Below are 14,073 nucleotides of genomic sequence, written 5' to 3'. Positions count from 1 at the left end.
GCTGCTTAGTAGCACTCTGTGTACCCAGAGCTCTGGAAAGTGTGTGCAGTTTGATTTCTGTGGCTCTCCTAGGGTCTAAAGCTGCTCTTCAAACCTTGCACTCCGCATTACAAGGGATTAGACTTCAGCAGGGCTGTGACAAACAGGATATTCATGGACTCTTCAAGTTACATTTAAGATTAAAGGACCATAGGAGTGGGTTCTGAGGAGCTGCACTGTCACAATGGAGTGAAAGGCAGTTGTTAGTGTTAAATGCTTTCTGAGGGCTTCAGATCGGTGCCTGCAGGTAGATCCTTGGTTTAGTTCATTTAAAACTTGATGGGAGAGTATGGAGGTAGGAGAGTCGTGGGTAGCAGCCCTGCCTCACACTTCTCCTGGTGGCAGTGCTGCTTTCTGCCACCTTGGAAGTGCTGCTGGGACTGGGGCTTGTGGGCATCATTTCCCAGCCACTCCAGGCCAACATCAGGAACACAGCTGGGCTTGTCCACAGCTGGCAAGGCCACCCCAGGGTGAGGTGCTTCAGGGAAGCCAGAGGTGAAGAGCAAACCCAGCCATAGCAAATGAAGATGTGTGTTTGTGTCTTGGTTTGGAATGACAGGTACCTGCTAAGGAAGGCAGGAGCCTCCCCTGAAATGGAGAATGTAAACCCTCCCCACCCCTCCGAATTGCTGTAAATTTTAAATTAAGGGGCTCTCAGGCAAAAAATATGGGAGCAGGAAATAACAGCTCTTTCATAGGGAAGAAGAATAAAAGGATAAAATAAACAATGCAGAACACTAGAACAACACTGACAGAGTCAGAACCCAACCTGACACCCTGTGGGTCAGGGTGTTGGTAGCAGTCCAAATGTGGCTGCAGTCCTTCTGAAGTATCAGGCATGGCTCTGTTGGAGCAGGGGGTCTTGTAGAGAAGGATGTACTCTTCCTCTGAAGATCCAGTGGAAGAAGAGGCAGCTGCTGTTCCTTCTCCCAGTGAAGGAGCCGTGCTGGTGTTCCAGAACCTCTGGATTATATTTGGGTAGCAGTGTTTGGCTCCTCCCTCTGGGTGGAGCATCTCCCAATGGGATGCTGTAGTTCTTATCAGTCATGCACTGACATTCAACAGCCTCTTATCAGCAGATGTCCCTTCCTGAGGGAAGAGTGATTGTGAGCACTCAGAGAGAGAGATAAGGCAACCTGCCCACTTGACAAAAGACAGCTGCCATACAGATGGTAATAGGATACCTCTTGCCTTGCAATCTGGAACAGTTTGAGGAGGGGCTGCAGCTGGGAGAATCCCCCTCAGTGTCAAGCTGAGGTGGCCACAGGTGCCTCTCCCAGGTTTTGTTCCTCTCCCAGGATTTGTTCTTCCACACTTTGTGGCTGGGCAGTGGACAGAGCAGGACAGCTCCAGCTGCACCCCTGAGCCAGCTCCTCTTTGGTCTCTCTTGACTTCTTTGTTTCAGCAGAGGGGAAGTTTTGGTACTCTGTTTGGGTCTAGAGCTGTGAATGATGGCAAAATCTTTTAAGAAGCTACAGAGGTGATCAGAGTCCAAGGAAAGCTGTCACCTTCCTGGGGTGACAGCATTGTCTCTCTAAGAACACAGGCATCACAGGTGAACTCTGAAAAATGCATCCCCTTGGGGCTCTTTGTTCCTGGTTTGCTGTTTCTGTTCATCTACAGTATGATACAATATCTTCTCATTAAAAGCCTGCAGTTTCACATCCCTCAAATAAAACAGTATGCACTTCAAATTCTGAATTTAGGAAGAATATACATTGTTCTACTTCTTCACTGTCATCTTCAAAGTTTTCTTTTGTGAGCAGTTATCTTCTAGTGTAGATTTTTGGGGGTGTTTAGGTCGTGACAGTGGTTTTCAGGGAGGGAAGCTGTGAAGTAATTTGATAATACAGAAACATTCAGAAACTGAGGAAACAAAACCAGCTTTGTGCTCACGTGGCAGGAGGAAACAATGACAAGGTTGCACTGTTTGGGCAGGGGTGGGTGGGAAAGGTTCTGAGCCATTTAGCATGGAGGGGAGTCCCTGTGAAGGTGCAGGCTGCTCTTTTTTGGCAGACAGCCCGGAGAAGTCTTGAATACCTGAGCACAAGCCTCCCACCTGGGTGTCTTGGAATTGCCTGGGATGTTTCTGAATTTATAGGCCCTTGTGTGTCCATGCAAATTTGGGAGGGCTGGAGGAGAGGTTGCTCTGGTGAACAGCTTGTGATACTCGGACACAAGATTTTGGACCCTGAATGGTATTGGATGGCCAAATTGGTACAATTTCATTAAAACAGCAGTAAGGTTCTGACCTCTTGCTTGGGATATTCTGTCTCATATGTAGGAATTGCTGGAGAGGTGTGTGCACAACTCATCCAGAAAGCAACATTCTGAGTTCCTGGGGAATCAAAAACCTGGATTCAGATCTAGTGTCTTCAAAGTACTGGAGGAACTGGAGCCTGTTGTGAGCCCCTTCCAAAGCTGTTCCTGTGGCTTGGGTAAATGTTGCCATCAGCTGGAGCTGCCAGACACCAGAGCAACTTCTGGCTGTGCAAAGGCTCCAGTATGAGCTGAGTGGGGACTGAGATCAGTGATCCTAAGCCTGTGATGCATGACTAAAATAAAATGGCTTTTGATGGTATTAGTCTCTCTAAAGCTGCTGGTTCTTTATTCCTCAGGGTTTGTGTTACATTTATTTCTAATTATTTGCAAAGTCTGCTCTAGTTTCATAAAAAAAAGTCTTTTTTGCATAACTAAGCACTTCCAAAATCATGTGTGGGTTGCTTAGATATTTTGCATTGTTATTTCTTTGTGCTTGTCTGAGAAATTTTGGATGTTATTTTTATAAATGCATGCAACAGCTCTGATTGTGTGAGGCAAAATGACTTGGGATGGTCAGTGTGATTTTTATGCTGCTGTGTGCTGAGTTAATAAAGTAATTTTTAGTTAGGATTCACAGTTCTGATTCAGGCTCCCATGTGCCAATTTTAGGTGTCTGCTTTAATGCTTCAAGGGCTGTAAGGCATACTGAAGTTCTTTGGCATGAAAAGAGCTTTGTAAATTTAAGGTCTCTACTGCCTACCTGAGGCAGCAAACTGGATTATGGCTGATTTTTGGGAGAGAGATGATTGTTTAGGGAACGACTTGGTCACCAGGAGGAGTTTATAAAGGGAGCTTAGGGGACAGTGCCTTGCTTATTTCTGGTTGGAAAAAAAAATTCTGGTTGGAAAAAAAGAATTTGAAGTATTTCTCTACTTCAAATTAGGCTTCCTCCAGGGTGTTAAAATAAAAAATGTGTGCCTTGTGTGAAAAAGAAAACCCAAATAGAGCAGGTAAGTTGGTGGGTATCATGGTTAAACATGTCCAGGGAGGATTTGCTTTGGCTACATTGGGTTAAGAAAAGATCTGAGTTTGAAAGAAACCTGAGGGAAACAAAATAATGGTGTGTGAGGTGTTTTTCCACTTTCCTTTGTGAAAACATGAAATTAAACTGATACAGCTGTGCATATTCTGAAACTCGTGGTGAGATGAAAGTCTCAGTGTATTTTAAAGCAGTCCTTATTATGCTGCTTTTGTAAGTGGTATTTCTTGATTAACATTCTGCATAATCAAGTAGAACAGTTGGACAGGAAAGTTGGTCTTAATCTGTAGTCAAAAAAATTCTTTAGCAGGCAGAGAATTTATGCTCTTCAGAGGACTCAGCTGTTAGATAGTCAGGGGAGTTACAAACTTTAAAGTCTTCTTAAAAGTAAGTCAGCTTCTCCTGTAAGAGAGGGCATTCCTAGTTTATTTCAGTATTAACACTTTTCCCCATGTGTTATGTGGAATTATTAGTACAGGTTTTTTTTTCCTGAAAACATCTATGAATAATTGGGATTTAAAGTCACTACCCTGAAGTAATAACTAAATATTTATTACTCATTATTAAATATGTATTAGTGATTACATATGGATCCCAGTTTTGTGAAATGATAGGAAAAACCTCAGAGTCCTTTCTTTGAGCTTGGGAGAAATGTTTTCTTTCCTGCTTGGACAGAGAGGTGCAGAGCTGTTCAGGGTTTTGTAGAATGTTGGTGGAGGAAAGAATGAAATTTTAGGTGCTTTATAACTAATCTTCTTGCACACTGCTTTGTTGGGTTTTTGGTTTTTTTTGGTGGTTTTTTTATTTTTTTTGTTTTTTTGTTTTTGTTTTGGGGTTTTTTTGTTGTTGGTTTGGGTTTTTGTTTTTGGGGTTTTTTTGCTGCTGGCCAATCCTGTTCAGGCATTATAAAGACTCTATTCCTTCTAACTGTGGTCTTTTATTTTAGTCTGTTAGTTTAGTTATTATTTCTACACACAGAGTTCTTTTCTTTCTTCATAAAAATCTGTATACAAATCTGGCATGGTTAATGCCTTTTTTTTTTCTATTTTCTTATTTTCCTATTTTCTTAAACTATTTTTCCTATTAACTTAAACTTTGATATTCAGCTGTGTAAAAATCTAGAAATAGAATTAAACCCTCCTGACAACATCTGTGTTGAGGCACCTTAAAATGGTGGTGGAAAATGCTGCACAGGTGTATCCAGGGAAGCAGAAATCTCATCTGGTGTCAGATGAGATGCAGACACCAGTGGAATGGAAGCAGCCTGTCGAGGCTCAGGCAAGTGTGTGACATATATTAGATTGAAAAAACCAGATTTTTGTTGTCTTTTTCTGTGTGTGTGTGTGTGGTACATTGGCCTTCTGTCAGAAGCTGGTTCAAGAGATGCCTCTTATTAAGAGTGAAGCAGGAAAAGGTGGAATGTTTTGAGTTGGAGTCTGGAATATCCAGCAGAAACGTGGAGATGAGTGGGGGTTTTCCTCTCTCTGTCTCCCAGAGCACACTAAGCCTAATGACACTTGTGAGAGCACAGAATTCAAGGCTGGTAAACAGCCATGGTTGTGCTTAGCAGGAATAAAAGGTGGTTACTGTTTCCAAATTAAAGAAAAGCACTTGTGCTGATTTTCTGTTACATTTGCTGCAGTCTTGTTCGGTGGTTTTGCAAATTTAAATAACTGTCTTGAAACAGATTTCCTTTGTTCTAGTGTGGTTTCACTACTTAGAATTGTTTCTGTTATCTTGACTGTGCTGCCTTGGATCTGGGGTGGAAAGTTTTGCCCTATTTTCCTTTCCTTTTGGCTGTGTGGCAGAAATGAGTTATCTAGTGTTGTCAGCTGTAGTTTGGTTACACTTTCTTAGCTTTTTAAATTTTGTTTCTTTTTGTATTTCCTTGTTTTTTTTCCCCCCTTAGTTGAACTTTATATTAAAAACAATCTATGATTTGATTTCATTATTACTTGTGAGCATTATTCATGGCTTATGGTTGCATTACCTTTCTATTCAGCAGCCTTGTATGTATTCTTACCAAGAGAAAATTGTTATGCAAAATGTGGCATGAGCACAAACCTGTCAGATGTATCTTTGTGGTTGGCAAATGTAGGGGGGAAGATAGTACAGTACCAGGAAGGTCATGAAATGTTAGTCTAATTATCATGGTTTTGGCAGAGGAAAATTGTTCATGCTGATCTGAGAACTCTTTGAACTTGTCATTGTGGACAAAAGAGGAGGGGGAAAAAATAAATTAGAGCTTTCAAAATGCCTTTGACAGGTCTTATCCAAGAGGCTGTTGAACAAGCTGAGGGAGTCGTGGGATGAAAGTGAAGGGTTTGTTTGTGCAAAAGGCACAAATGGGGAAAAAACCCCTGGATCCTGGTAAAGATAAACTCAAGACTACAGAGGCTGTGCTTGAGATGTTCTTGAATGACTTATAGCAGCTGTGCAGAATTTAGTAAGTTTTCAGAAGTGATTCTGTGCATATGTCTATATGCTAGCATTACTGATTTTCTAAGGACCTTTTGGAAGAAAATCTAAGTTCTCTGACTTTAAACATGAGTCATGAGAGGGCAAGATAGCATCTGATGTTGATGGTGAACTTGAATTTTGCACATTCTTGCATGTGTGAAATTGGTCATCAAAATAAGAAAAAGAAGTAGTTTTTGTACTTGAAATTTCAAAGTTGAAATCAAGGGGTAGTCAGTAGGTTAAGCAGGTTGGATTCACCCAGAAAACTCTTGTTTCCTGCTGCAGGCAGGAATAGTATTTCTCTGGATTAAAATTCACTTTGATAATGGATAAACATTCCAAATGTGTCTTGCTTTCTTCCTGGTGCTTTTTTAAAGTGAAGAAATATTGGGATTTTTTTAAAGTGAAGTAAGGTGGTTTTAAACCAGAAATTCATGCCATTTTCTTCACAATAAAACTTGAAGGTATTTGCAACTAGTTCCTCTTTATGGGTTGATGGTGGGGTGGTATTTTGATAGTGGAGAAATAATAAATAAGTTTACAGATATTGTGTAATACCTGGGAAGTGAGAGGACAGAACATCAGGCAGTACAAGCTCTTGTGTGTTTGCCATGACTGTAACTGCTGAAGACCAGGGAAGGTAACAGTGGGAATACATGGGTGTGCTAAATGGAGAAGTTTAGAATAAATCCTGCTTTGTTTTTGCCAAAGGAATTGTTTCCAGATTACAGGACTAAAAATGGCCAAGCTGCTTTGTTCCTGTGGGGAGGTTCATGTTGGCAAGTTGGTTCCTTCTCTAATCCCTTAGGGGGGAGGGAGCACATCTGGTTGGTGGGCTTGTTTTTAGGCTGTTGTATTAGGTGTCTTTAGTTTGATTCAGTTCTTATTGCTTCTCTCCCTCAATATCTAAACAATATCTGGTGTGTAAAAGCTGTGTTTGGTCACTGGTGGCTGCTGGCACTTCTGAGAGAAGAGTTTGTGATGCGAGCCCTAAGTGAGCTGTGCTGGGTAAATGGAAGGGATTTGTGATAAACATGGCAATGTATTTGCTGTGGTGAGATTGTGTAGTTCTTGTTATTCCTCCAAACCATTGACAGAAGTCTGAAAGCTAAAAATCGTGCTCAGAAACACCAGCAGGGATCAGAATGGAAAATTGCTTGGCTTTTATGATGTTTCTCATACAAGTCCTGTTCTGTGTTCTTGCAGTAGGTATCTTCAGTGTTTTCCTGTCTATTTCTGACAAGCTCTGTGTACATGCTGGAACTTTATTGTTTCTTTTGGAAGTAAAGCACCCTTACGTGTCAGTAATGTCAGTCTCTCAATTTAGGTATTAAGGCTGCAGTTGAGTGGATAAACATAGAGGTAGGATCCTTCTCTGATCTTTTCAGTGGTTTGTTTTTTTTTGGTATAATACAGAAGATTCACTGGAGTGTGGGAGTAGAATACTTTCTGAAACAGAAGGAATTTTTTGTATACAGAGATGTACCTGTCCAGGGCTCTCTGCCTCTTGTGTTGCTTTAGCCAAAGCCTTTGTTTCCTGGCTTTGCTAATTACCTGAGGCAGTGGACTGTGTTAACCCCTGTGTAGTGTTGCCAGTGTCTGGCACTCTGCACAGCACTGCAGTGTGTAATGTAGAGATTACTGCTGTCAGAATGACAAAAAAATTGTAATTTCCAATGCAGTTTGCAAGTGCAGGTGTTACTGTAATTGAAACAAATGCATTTCTCTGTCAGTAAGCAAAGCAGCAGGAATAATGTGGTGGAAGCTGTCCTTTCCTTGCTTGCATGTCTCTAGATAAAATTACCTTCTCTGCTGAAGCAAAGATATTGATAGATATTATTAACCAGAAATCAGCCCAGTATGTAATGTGGGGAGGTCTCTGAAGGAGGCAGAGCCCTTCCTTGGTGTTCTGAAAGTGTGATCAAAGAACACTGACCTCCCAGCGTTCCAAAATTAACAATATCCGAGTTCTTTTTTTAACTGCAAATGCAAAATGTGTAGAGATGGCAATATTAACTGATGCACAAAGCCCCAAAAATGTATGAAAATGTGCTAGATGTTTCTAGTGGAGAGATACAATTTAATGCACTGTCACTTCTTATTGAGATTTATGCTTGCTTTCAGCACTTAAAGAAGATTTATTTCACTATTTTAAAACCCCCATACCTAAAATTAAAAAAAAAAAAAAAGAAAAAAAAAAAAAACAGAAAAAACCCCAGACAAAATACCAAACCAAAATGTCAGGGAGCAACAACAAGGGAAGGCAAGCTGGGAGTCAGTGGTGACAAGGGTGGCAGGGCAGTACCCTCATTGGTGAGAATGCAGTCCCCCAGTGCCTGCCATGAGGCAAACAGTGGTTTGGAAGTAGTTGGCATGGATTTGCAGAGGGAAGATCGTGGCTGGCTAACCCAGTAGCCTTCTACAATAGATAAACTAGGTGGTTGGATAAGGGAAGAGCAGGAAATGCTGCTTCTTGTGGCTTGAGCTGTCTCTGTCCCCTGTTACATCTCACAAAGCAGGGACCAGGTCAGTAGAGGATCGCTGGTCAGTACAGTGTGGTGCACTGCAAACTCACCCAGCTGCCAGGCTCAGGGGCATGCAGTCCCCCTGGAGGTCAGTCACAAGGGCTCTGTTCCAGGGCTTGACCCTGGGACCATCCCTGGGGATGCCCAGGATGTGCAGCTGGCTGTAGCTGTGGCCCTGCTTTGAGCAGGGGTTGGAGTGGTCAGTACCCAGAGGTGCCTTCCCATCCTGTGGTCCAGGCTTGCACAGCTGCAGTGTCCATGTTGGCCTTGACCACAGGGAGGTAAACTCTGCCAGCTGTGGGGGTTTTTTCCCTGCTTAATACCTCTTCTTCCATAGACTGTTGGAAGACTTTTTTGCTCGTGAAGGGAAAGGATTAATCTCAAAGTCAGTTCTGAGTCAGCTTTACCTACAGGATAGATGTTGGTATTTGCACTTGGAACAATTGCAAATACCCACAATTGCATTCCAGTGCTGTTCATTAGAAACTTTGACTGTTCAAAACTACAGAAGCTTGACATGGGTTAAATCTCCTTGCTTTCTTAGCTCATGTGTTGTCCTGTTTTCATTTGTTTTTTTTTTTTTTTTAACCAGTGGATACAGCCACAGAGAAAATACAGATAGAAATTGTCAGATAATTAGTGATATAAAAGAATTACAGATCATGCCATGCTAATCATGGTTATGAATTTCTCGTGTAGGTTGAATTTGGTTGAAGCTTTTGTGATGGATCCAGAGCTACGTCAGTGCCTCCAGGAGGATCTGTTACGTCGCTTTCCAGACCTCAACCGGCTGGCAAAGAAATTTCAGAGACAAGCAGCAAACTTACAAGACTGTTACAGAATGTTCCAGGCTATCAATCAACTCCCTAATGTTGTACAAGCACTAGAGAAACATGAAGGTATTGCTACCTCCAACTATTCCCAATGTTTTGTGGTGTACTGATGATGCAAAGAAATAGAGCGTAGATTTCCAAAGATGACTTTTTTCCCTTTGTACTTTTGTTGCAGGAATAAAGCTTTAAACACATTTGAATTTTAAATGAGCTGAAATTCCAAAATGCCAATCAGATACTTAAGAATATTCATAGCCAAATCTTTGCAGGAAAATGTGTTCCAGTTAGTGTGTGTAGCTGGGATGCTTGAACTGCTGGGTGGTGGTGTGGGAATCTTTGACATGGACTTGTCTCTAGGAATTCCTGACCAGCTGTGTGTGTGCTGTGATCTTACAAACAAGATGCCATTCATACAACAGTGTTGTCATCCACTCTGGGTTGTAATTACACACAAAATCCCCCCAGTTTAAGTATTAGTAGTATAACTCAAATGGCTTTTTTTTAATCATAATGCTCCTGTATTTGATACAAGTAACATGGCAGGATTTCCTCCAGTCCTCATTAGTAGGAAGCACAATGCTGTGACAAGCAAGTCTAGAAAGTACAAAAGCTGCTTTTTTTTTTATTTTTCTGTGTATTACCAAGAAAATACAGAATAAGATCAGCATTCAATTTAGCAATAGCAGTTCTACCAGAAAGCTCATTTCTATTGAAGCCCATTAATTTGTTAGAAATTCCCTTTGTGTAAAGCAAGCACCAAAGCCTGAAAAACAAATATTGTTTGAAATTGTATGGCTACAAAAATTTCTTTCCTCTATTTGAGTAGAAAATAAAGCTACCAGTGTCTTAGACTATTCTGTACTACAGTTTTACAACTTCAAGTAATGAAACTTCTACAATATTAATCTTAAATCAATTTTTGGTTATTGGCTGTGTTATTTCCAAGAGCATTTAAGATCTGAAACTCTGAAGGAACTGACAGATAGAACTCTTTTGCTTGTTTTTGTTTTTAAAGAGCTGTGTCACTCTTCAGCTGCCTCAGTTGTGTCCATTTGGCTTTTCCAAACAGACTCTGCTTGTTTTAGCCTTGACATAGAGCTCTTGGATTCCCATCCTCTACTGAGGTGTTAGTTCAGAATGCTGGCTTCCTGTCTTTACTTCTTTTTATATTAGTTACCATTTGGATCAACAGAGTTCCTGTGTCATAACACTGGGGTAGGAAAACAATTCCATTTTTAGAGTTTTGAGGAGCAAGCTGTGTAAGGCAAACTGCTCGCCATATGGAAAAGTTAATAGACTGCAAAAGGTTCTTCCTGTTCTACACATGAATCAGTTGGACTTAGGGCAATCACCAGCAGTATATTAAAGATAGTTTAAAATAGGTGGTGTGTTATTTTTATTTTTCTTTGTGCTTGTGCCACCTGTTCAAAGTACATGAATGGTCTGGTAATTTTCAATGTACATGAATGATTCAGACTGGATCTGGTAATTTCTCTGTTTCTGACTGTACAGAATGTTGTAACTCATCAAGGGATGGAAAGTCAGAAAGATTTTTGACAATTCTGAGTATGTGCCAGTTTCAGAACTCCCTTGCCTATGAATGGCTGTGGGGATATGGAGCAGCTATGGGGATAGAGAACAACCCCAAAGCCATCAGCTGTGACTGTCTTTCCCTCAAAATGAAGCATTGTTTTGTTGAAATCCTTGTTTTTATGGGTGGTGAAAGCTGAGGAGGGGGGTGATGAGTGGAGATGGCTTTTTTCTGGTTTGGCCATAAGAAGTCTGCCTAAGATGGAAAAGAACTCTGAGTCATCAAATCATTTTGCTCTAGCTGGCAAAAGGGAGCAGTTGTTCATTACTCAGATTGCTGGGGCATGAAATTTGGGTCCTTTACAAGATTTCTGTCTTCAAGAAGCTGCTGAAGCATCTTCCCTCCTATCTCAAACAAACACTCTTTAAGTGTGTAAATATGCAGGATACAGGAATTGTATGCTGGGTGTCAGTTGTGTTTTTTCCATGCTGTATACAGTGACTGAATACCCCTTACTGCTTGTTTCAGTGCTGTTCTTTCCCAGACTTTTGCACTGGTGTCTTACAGCCTGTTGTGATCAAACTTGGCTGTTTCCCATCCTTTGTCAGATCCAACTGATTATTCCTTACTCATAGTGGAAATGCATTTATCTATCAATGTGTCATCTTACTCAGTGCTACACTTTACTTCATTTTTATTAGCCCAGTTTTCAAGGTGTTGATCTATTTCTGATTTATCTTATTCCAATATAAGCTTCTGATAGCTTCCCTATTGTTTATTTTAGTGACATTTATAAGCAGCCTTCTTTTCTGTGTTAATATAAATTCACGCATCTTAAAAAGATAAATGCTTCTCTGAGCCCTGGAGGAACTGATGTCCTTTCAGCTTGTTCATCTTTTGCAAGTGGGTGATGTGCTCTTTATCTACACTCTGGTCATGGCATAAATCACAGATCTTGCACCTTGGCACCTCCTGTGACAGCATGCTGAATGCTTTAGAAGAGCCCACGTTAGCTCTGCAGAGTCCCCTTTGTCTCAGGCATTCAGTATTTCAGACAGATGTTGTACCATGTGGATATTATCTACCTGTAGAAAACCTATACTGTATTTTATCCCCATTTCCATTGTTCTTTTCCTTTCATCCCACTTTCCATTGCACTATCAAAATGACTTAATCATTGGGATTGGTCTGTTTTGCCAGGATAGAGCAGTGTCATTTTGCTGCCAAACTAACTGTGTGTTTCAAGTCTGAAGATTAGTGTTTTATTTTAATTGCCAGACAACATTTTTAAACCATATTAATAGTCAAGTCTTTAACATGTGTAATAAACACTTGTCTGTGCTTCAGTAAGTAAATTATGGTTTAAATTAAAACCTGCACCTGGGCACAGATAGGCTCTGTGATCAATATGCATCTCTGCTTTTGATGGTGCAAAGCTCTATTAGACTTTCTCTCAGTGGTTACTTTCCATCCTAATAATGTTGAGTAGGTGCAAAAGAGCATTATTTTTTTTTACTATGCATCTTTTCTATGAGTTAATGAATACAGGTGCAAGATGTTAGAGTTTAATTTAGAATTTTTCAGTGGTGTTTCTTGCTCATATTCTTGCAATGCCAGGTGTTTTAAGAAAAGCATGTGCAAATAACTTCTGTAAACCCTCATTATTCGCTGACTCCACTGTTTTATTTCCTTCAAGTGCTGGATACCAAGTTTGAAGTTGGATTAAAAGTCAAAATAAATTTTGCAATGTATCAGTTGGACCCATATAAATGAATGTATGTAAATACATCAGTATTTTATTTACTTAATAAATTAATGTATTCTAATTCTATTATATTCCAACTTTTGAATGTGACATCTTTCTGTGCTGTCTGAGGCGTACCCTTCAAGTTTAAATAATGAAATGGCATCATGAAACTTCCCAACTCAAGAAAACAAATTAAAATAGCTACTTTAAGTTCAAGCACAATTGTTTTTCATTGATTCAAGAATATTGAAGCTCATTTCATTGTGTATGCCATGTATTCAGTCAGCTGGAGCACTGGGAACTGCTAAGTCCACTCTGAAGAATGGACATGAACTTTTTCTGCTCTTCAGTTTCTTTCTTCTTTGTTGGCTGCTTTTATTTTATAGGTTGGTTTAGATGTGTCTTCTTACAGGAGGGGAAAAAACCAAGATATTAAGAGAGCGAGCAAGAAATTTGGAATTGAAAACAATCTTTATTTCATATCTCTTGGTTTTGAAGGTTTTTAATCAGCAGAAAACTCCATTTTTGCAAGTTCAGTAATCTCTCAACAAGATGTAATCTTTTTTCTCAATTAATAGATATTAGTCAGTTTAGAGCTTTCACTTTAAAAGTTTGAAGGACTGGGGAAGCAAAAAGGCAGGATAGAAAAAGAAATCAAACCAAACTTTTTCTTTCTACTTCAGCTGAGAGAGGAGAGATTCACTTGGGTAATCATGGCCTCACTGTGTAACTTCTATAAATTTCTGTGGCACTTTTTCTTAGGAAAGGCTAGGACTTCTTTCTTAGTCTGGTAAGAAATTGAGAGGCTCTGGAATATCCAGAGCTTAATTCTGTATTTCTCTGTTAATGTGCAAAGTAAACATTAGAGGCAGCAACATGATTCTGTACATAATTCAGTGAGTCTAAGCTCATAGTATCGGATTCATTTTGAGGCATTTTTTATATATAATATAGTCAATAATGCTAATCCTTCTGTGATTAAATCATAACTTGAAGTGGCTGCAAAGATGTAAACTTGCATTTGCTGACAGAACGTTTCCACAGCTGGCTGCTGGATAAAGGTGCTTATTTGGAGCTTATGTGTACCTGAAGAAAATACTTCCTTCACAAATTTGGCAATATCTGTGCATGTTAATTTAATTATGAACTGCTCTTGGTGTTCAGTGCTTTTGGTGTTCCATGGACTTCCAGCCAATATGTGTTCTGTGCAGTTTGACTTGGTGCTACAGAGTATCTCTGTTAATTTTGATGCCTTCCTGTCTAGTGGAAGGAAGTTACTGCAAAGACCTGGTTATAACATGTGGCCTTTTTTTGTGGAAAACAAAAGCTGATAACATACACTTCAGTTGCTATGTCCATATTGTAATTACCAAATATTTCCAGTATTACGTAATATTTTATTAAGAAGAATTAAAAGCTGTGAGTGTGGAAGGTAAGACCCACATTTTTTGCAGAAGGCATGTCAACTTTTTATGTGCAAGAATTGGTAATAGTCAGACAATGGGTTTGCTTTTATACTGTTGTTTGTTGTTTTACTCATAGTAGAAGGGAATTAATACCCCCAGTTATGAACAAAGGTGACAGAATAGATACAGGCTTAATCAGAATGTAGATGGGATATTTAGAAAAATATCCCA

The 14,073-nt window shown here is 40.0% G+C and overlaps 1 protein-coding gene across 1 annotated transcript in view; it reads left to right on the top strand.

Annotated features, from left to right (window-relative positions):
• The window catches only part of MSH2 (mutS homolog 2), a 47,589-nt gene that overhangs the window by 16,011 nt on the left and 17,505 nt on the right, over positions 1–14,073 (top strand). The window contains 1 exon segment of the mRNA XM_036380624.2: positions 9,025–9,224. Within this exon segment, the coding sequence (XP_036236517.1) occupies positions 9,025–9,224 (200 nt within the window).

Source organism: Molothrus ater, chromosome 3 (genome assembly GCF_012460135.2).
Source record: "Molothrus ater isolate BHLD 08-10-18 breed brown headed cowbird chromosome 3, BPBGC_Mater_1.1, whole genome shotgun sequence".
Taxonomy (NCBI): Eukaryota; Metazoa; Chordata; class Aves; order Passeriformes; family Icteridae; genus Molothrus; species Molothrus ater.
This window is presented reverse-complemented; position numbering and strand designations above follow the sequence as displayed.